The 7,239-nt window shown below is 52.3% G+C and overlaps 1 protein-coding gene across 1 annotated transcript; it reads left to right on the top strand.

Moving 5' to 3' along the window:
• The first annotated feature begins 5,167 nt into the window (after positions 1-5,167).
• Positions 5,168-6,032, top strand: LOC102754072 (melanoma-associated antigen 10). The gene has a single exon (XM_006766210.2). The coding sequence runs from the start codon at positions 5,168-5,170 to the stop codon at positions 5,990-5,992; it is 825 nt and encodes a 274-aa protein (XP_006766273.1). The 3' UTR covers positions 5,993-6,032.
• Positions 6,033-7,239: the final 1,207 nt, after the last annotated feature.

The following is a 7,239-nucleotide window of genomic DNA, read 5'->3' as shown; positions in this document are numbered from 1 at the left end:
GCACCCCCGAGAAAGTACTGAGGGGAAAACTCGCCACAGAGAGGGTGCGCCAGCCGCTGCCCGCCCAGCACGCACGCGCAAACATAGGCGCTTGCGCGCGCACGAGCGCCACACGCACACAGCACACGCACACTCGCACGCACCCCACCACACACACACAGCACACGTGCGCTCACTCGCACACACACACCACACACGCGTGCTTGCTCGTGCAAACACAGCACACACCACACACACGCTCACATGCACTCACTCGCACTAGCGCCTACACACACACACACACACACACCACACGCACGCTCGCACGCACAGGAACACTCTCTCACACACACACACACACACACACACACACACACAGCACAGACAGCACACGGCCCCAGGCTTCCCTTTGTGCTTACCTCTGTTAATCAGAGGGCGTTTGGGAGTCTGGCTGAGTATGATGCTTTTTCTGAGGGGTGTGGTGCAGACTCAGGTCAGTAGAGGGTGGAGGCCTAGGCCCTGCCAGGCTTCAAGATGAGAACCTTGAGGCAGGAGTGACAGGACCTGGGAATCCAGATTGTGGGGGTCTCACAATAGCTTGCCTCTCACAGAAGCCTCGGGCAGGGCTGTGGAGCACAGACGCCCCTCTTTATCCACCACTGACTTCCTTTTCTGCCAACTCAGGGACACAGTGACCCTGGGCTGAGGGAACATGCTCAGGCCAGTAGAAGCGAGGAGATGCCGGACCTGCCAGGAATACATATGAACACTTTGAGGATAGATGATGGGACCATTCACTTCAGACAGAGGGGCTCCACAAACACCCCACTCCACTCCCTGTCAACCATGGGAAGACACAGGCAGTAGCAGTCACATGTGGTATTTCCTCACTTCTTCCAGGAACTTGTGGGGCTTGCCGCTTGCCCCTTGGGAGTGAAGCCTTGATCTGAGGAGGCACTGAATACATTGAGGGACTGTGGGAGGACAGAATATATACCCCCCCCCCAACACACACACACTGTAGGACAGAGAGTGTTCAGCCCCTGTCACAGCCCTAGGACACCCAGGGCAGGAGTGGCAGGATGTGGGCTCTCTCTGCTTTTATCTGGAGGTTCTCAAGGGAGAGACAACCTAGCTCTGAAAGAGCCAGGGCAGCCTGCAGAGGGTAGAGTCTGAGGCCCAAATTGGGGTTTGCCAGTGTCAGGACTGAGAGCACTCCCTACAGCACAACAGATAGGACCCAGGCACTCTCTGCCCTTGCTGTCAAAATGAGAGGATTAGGGGCATGGTCCCTGAATGTAGCCCTCTTTCATTACCCCCTCCACGGGGGATGGGGGTGTCTCATGAAGGTGAAGACCTTGTTCCCATGAGTGTGGCCTGAGTTCAGCAGAGGGAGGCTATCACACCCTGCAAAGTGTCAACATGAAGACTCCGGGGGAGGACCTCTCACCCCATGGAGAGGGATCTCACAGAAATGCCCCTGCAGTCAGGCCTGGCAGGCCACACAGGAAGGTTACCGAATGTATTCTTTTCTGACATCCACTTTGGGAATCTGGGGGAGCTGAGGCTTTTTCTGAGGTTTGTGACTTCAGGATAGTTATAGAGGATACAGGCAGGTCCTGCCAGGCATCAAGCAGAGGGCTGTGAGAAGGGGGCGAGAAGGTCTCCCACCCTAGGTAGATGTGGCCTCAGTCTGCCCTGGAAACCCCCAATAGCTCGAGGGCCCCAGTCCCACCCTTCCCCTCCTGCCAACCCCAGGAGAGCATGGCAATGTTGGCCCTATGTGGCACTTCCTTACTTTTGTCTGGAGGAAGGTCTCAGAGAGGTGGTCTAAGGAGGCGACCGTTTTAGGGGGAGCCACAGCAGCTCAGAAGAGGGCAGAGTCTCAGGTTCTGGCTGGCATCAAGGTAAGGACCCTTAGTGAGGCCTGAAGGCCCCTTTCCCCCAAAAGATGGACCCCACAGAATCTCATCCTTGGGAGGATCTGAGCTGGCATGGCCAGATGGGAAAACTCTCACATTTGCCAGGAGCTCTACCTGGAGTCAAGGTGATGGAGTGCTTGAGGAAGGTGAGGTCGTGGCTGGAGGAGGAGCTTCAGGTCAGAGGAGGGCAGGACAGACCTGGCTTGGAATACAGATGAATAAATTCTTTGAGGGAGGACTGACCATATTCCTCATGCCAGAACAGACCTCAGGCAGGGGTGTCTAGATTTGGTGTCTTTTTCCTTTTGCCTGCAGTGTCCCTGGGAAGTGAAGGCCTTGGTCTGAGCTAGTGACATCAGCAGAGGAAAGAATCCCAGGATCTGTGAGGCGTCAAGGTAAGATAAGGACCTTGAAGGGGGACTAAGGGTACCCCCTAACTCAGACAGAATGGGAGTTGCTCACAGAAACACCACCCTGTTCCCAATATCCACCCTGGGAGGAACTGGACAGTAATTCTGAGATGTGGTGCTCCCTCACTTCCTGCATGGGGTGGGCGGAGATGTTTCTGGAAGGTGAGGCCTTGGTCTGAGGGGCTGATTTCAGGCCACTGGAGGAGGTGGGCCCAGGCCCTGCCAGGAGCAAGGAGGAATACCTTGAGGGATGACAGAGGGAACCCCCATCCCTGCTGTCAGTCCTGGGAGACCCCGGGCAGGGATGGCTGGATGTGATGTCCCTTTACTTTTGTCTTGGCGACGGTCTCAGGGAGTTGAGGGCCTCGGTGTGCATACGAAGGCCGGTCAGCTGTGGGAGCCACATCAGGCCTGAAGAGGAAGTAGTCCCGGCTCTACCAGGGGTGCAGGAAAGGACCCTTGGTGAGGACCAAAGGTAATTCCCACCCCAGAAAGAAGAGACTGTGCAGAGCCTGGCTGTTTTCCATTCTCAGCTCTGGCAGGACCCAGGCAGGGTTGGCTGGATATAATATGCTCTGACTTTTCCCAAGGGTGCGGGAGCTGTCTCGGCAAGGTGAGGTCATTTTCTGAGGGGGTGATGTCCAGTTAGCAGGGGTTGGCCCAGGACCTATCACCCATAAAGATGAAAACCATGAAAGAGGATTGAGGATAGCCCACCATCCAACTGATGGGGTCTAGCCCTTGCCATCGGCACTGGAAGGACTTAACAGCGGTGGCAAGAAGTGGAGCCTTGTCACCTTTGCCCAGGGGTTCTCAGGGAGATGAGGGCCTTGTTCTAAGGAGGCAGTGGTCTGAGGGGGATCCACAATAGGTCAGCAGAGGGACGAGTTCCAGAGTCTGCCAGGATTTAAGGTAAGGACCCTGAGTGAGCACTGAGGGCAGCACACCCTCACCGTAGGACTTAAGGCATACCCAGCTCTACCCTTCCCCTGCTGTGAGATCTGGGAGGCCCCGAGGCACAGTGGCCGGATACAGCGCACCCTCACTTTCTTCTAGATCAGCGGTTCTCAACCTGTGGGTCACGACCCCTTTGGGGGTCGAATGACCCTTTCACAGGGGTCGCCTGGGACCAGCAGAAAACACATATATAATTACATATTGTTTTTGTGATTAATCACTATGCTTTAATTATCTTCAATTTGTAACAGTGAAATCGGGGGTCACCACAACATGAGGAACTGTATTAAAGGGTCGCGGCATTAGGAAGGTTGAGAACCACTGTTCTAGATGGTCTCAGAGAGGTGAGGGCTTCTTCTGAATGGTCAGTACCCAGGACAGCAGAGGGAGGTGTCCCAGGCCCCACCAGGCATCAATGTGAGGGATGCAGGTAACCCTCAGATAGCAGTTGTGAGGAGAGGGCCTCTGTGTGAGGTACGTGTCCTCGGGGCAGCAGAGCAGAGGAGGCCCAGGCAGAGCGAGGAGACAATATGAGAAACATACCCTGAATGTTTATCAAAGTCTCCACACAGTCCCCAACACCACCTGCTCACAGTCAGCCCTAGAAGCCCTGGGCTGTGCTGGCTGGCTACACCCTGAGGAGCTTTCTCACATCATCTTACAGGTTCCTGGGAGACAAACCATCCAGGAAGACAGGAGCCCAGTGAGGCCCTAGAGCACCTCCTAAATAGAAGACCTGTAAGTCAGTATTTGTCAGAGCTGCCAAGGGTGCGCATCTCTGCTGAGGCCACTGACTCTCTCCCTCTCTCCCCCAGGCTCCAGGGAACCCATCTCCCATAATCCTGCTCACACTTCCACCTGCTACCCACAACAAGAGTCATCATGTCTCACTCCTCAAAGCGCCCACGCCTCACATTTGAGCCAAACTTTCAGGCCCAAAGTGAGATAATGTTTCCCATACCCGAGGAGGAGAACTCCTCCATTTCCTCTTGCTCTTTCACCTTCTCCTACCCCTCCACCTCCCCCTCCCCCTCCCCTCCATCCTCTCCTGTAATCCCAGGCAGCTTAGAGGAGGAAGAGGAAAAGGAGGCTGAGAAGGAGGGGGAAAACAAGGAGGAGGAGGGTGAGGAAGAAGAGAAGGAAAAAAAGGAGGAGAAAAAGGAGGAGAGGGAAGAGGAGGGAGAGGAGAAGGAGAAGGAAGAAGAGGAAGAGGAGAAGGAGGAGACTGAGATGGAGGAGGAGGAGGAAGCAGAGGAGGGAGAGGGGAAGGAGGTGGAAAAGGTGGCAGAGGAGGAGGGGCAGGGGGAGAAGGAACAGGAGAAGAAGGGGGGAAACAAGGAGGAGGAGGGTGAAGCAGAAGCAGAGAAGGAGGGTGAGGAAGAAGAGAAGGCAAACAAAAAGGAGGAGAGGGAAGAGGAGGGAGAGGAGAAGGAGGTGGAAAAGGTGGCAGAGGAGGAGGGGCAGGGGGAGAAGGAAGAGGAGAAGAAGGGGGAAAACAAGGAGGAGGAGGGTGAAGCAGAAGCAGAGAAGGAGGGTGAGGAAGAAGAGAAGGAAAACAAAAAGGAGGAGAGGGAAGAGGAGGGAGAGGAGAAGGAGGTGGAAAAGGTGGCAGAGGAGGAGGGGCAGGGGGAGAAGGAAGAGGAGAAGAAGGGGGAAAACAAGGAGGAGGAGGGGGAGGAAGAAGAGAAGGAAAACAAAAAGGAGGAGAGGGAAGAGGAGGGAGAGGAGAAGGAGGTGGAAAAGGTGGCAGAGGAGAAGGGGCAGGGGGAGCAGGAAGAGGAGAAGAAGGCTGTGAAGGAGTGGTGGGAGGAGGGGGACGAGGAGGAGGAGGAGGAGAAGGAGAAGCAGGAGCAGCCTGCTTCTGAGACATCAAGACCTCCCCAGAGTCCTCAGAGATCCATGGCATGGAGCACATCAGTTGGAGGCTCCAGCAACCAAGACGAGGATACAAGCTCTCTGCAGACCTCAGCAGACCCCGAGTCTCTGCATAGCGACCGCATAGATGAGAATGTGACCAATTTGGTGCATGCCCTGATCCTCAGGTATCGTTTGAGGAAGCCTATTACAAAGGCAGAGATGCTACACGTTGTTAACAAAAGGGACAAGAGTCAATTCTCTGTGATTTTTAAGAAAGCTTGTAAGTGCTTGGAGGTAATCTGTGGCATTGATGTGAAGGAAGTGATTCCTGCCACCCACTCCTATGTCCTTGTCAACTCACTGAATCTCACCTATGATGAGATGCTTAGTGACCACCAGAGCATGCCTAGAAACGGCCTCCTGATCATCATCCTGGGTATGATCTTCCTAGAAGGCAACTGTGCCCCTGAGGAAGACATTTGGGAGTTCCTGAATATGATGGGAGTTTATGCTGGTAGGGAGCACTTCATTTATGGGGAGCCTAGGAATCTCATCACTAGAACATGGGTGCAGGAGAATTACCTGGAGTACCAGCAGGTGCTTAATAGTGATCCACCACGCTACCAATTTATGTGGGGTCCAAGGGCCCATGCTGAAACCAGCAAGTTGCAAGTTCTGGAATTTTTGGCCAAGATCAAAGGGACTGACCCCATTTCCTTCTCATGCTGGTATGAGGAGGCTTTAAGAGATGAGCAAGAGAGAGCCCAGGCCAGAATTGGCCCTGTGGGTCATGCTGCTGCCATGTTCATGGCACAGCCTCTCCTTCCCCAACGGAAGAATGAGCACGAATATTCACTCTGTGTTTGAAAAGGGCATTCACATTTCTAAGTAGAGGAGAGTCAGAGGCTGGGTCAGGCTGGGAAGAATACAGTGTACAACAGCTTTGTGTTCTCTGTTGATGGCTTGGAGGTTTATCCTTTGTTCCCCCTCCTTTGGGTTTTTCTTAAAAGCTGTTCCTTTTCATGGACGGTTTATTAGCTTTAGAATCTAAGTTGATGAATGAAAGTGGTCTCACATGCATTGTTGCTTTTCGGGTTTAAGAATGAGTTTTGATATTTTAAAAAATAAATTGGGGAAACTTCCTTCTTTTGTGATCTGGAAGAAAATATGATGACACTGGAATGGGAATTTCCTTGGAAATGCGAAAGAAGCCTGCAGAAATTAGAGGCAGGGAAATGTAACAGGTGGTTAATTTTTGGATTCCTTAACCATTTCAGTTTATTCTGTGACATTAAAAGATATATATCTGGATTTCCTTGACTTATTCAAGAAAGTTGGTGTAATCATAGAAAATGTTAATAAAGGAATTTTGCAAATGCTCACCTACTCATTTATTTGCCAGACATTAATTGTATATGTCCTCTTTGGAAAGCACTGTGTCAGTAGTGGAGATACTAGGATAAGCAAGACACACCGCTACCCAAAGAATGGTAGAGGCTAGGAGCAGCACTCACATCAGGAAGATGGTGAGATGTCCTCCAATACCTACAGAACAAGTGAAAACAAGGAGGGAGGAGGTGAGATTCCAGATGGGTGCACTCATGTGAAAATGCCCTGAGCCAAGGCAGTCTGGGGCTAAGGGAAACTGCAATTCCTTCCGTGGGAGTTAATTTTAAATTAAGCTGTGGTTGGTGGCAGGGGCCAGGCACTCAGGGGCTATGTTCTTGAAGTGTGAGAAAAGCCTGACATGGAAAACTGCTTAGTAGCCACTTTTGGATCCTGGATAAACCAGGGAGAAGTCTCCACTTTGGGTTGGGTATGGAAAGTGTCCTGAACTTTTTGTTCTAGTGCAGTGAACACAGTGCATGAACCAGGTGTTCTAGACATATCTTGAGTGTAATTAGGCCAACTCTAAGCAATGTCTAGATTTTGGTGGTAGTGAAATGATTGAAAATAGCATTTTGATGGATGAGTAACTGGGAGGGAAGGAAGGAGTCAGTCTTTGAGTTAAATTCTGGGAACCCTGAGTTATAGCAGCTGGGGAAGACTAACCTCTATCCAAATTAATGTATCCTCTAAGATACTGGTTCTCAACCTTGGCTGCACATTAGAAT

This window comes from Myotis davidii, unplaced genomic scaffold (genome assembly GCF_000327345.1).
Source record: "Myotis davidii unplaced genomic scaffold, ASM32734v1 scaffold460, whole genome shotgun sequence".
Classification (NCBI taxonomy): domain Eukaryota; kingdom Metazoa; phylum Chordata; class Mammalia; order Chiroptera; family Vespertilionidae; genus Myotis; species Myotis davidii.
This window is presented reverse-complemented; position numbering and strand designations above follow the sequence as displayed.

Coding starts and splice junctions, on each gene's coding strand:
- LOC102754072 (XM_006766210.2), top strand. CDS start 5,168: ATGGCATGGAGCACATCAGTTGGAGGCTCCAGCAACCAAGACGAGGAT.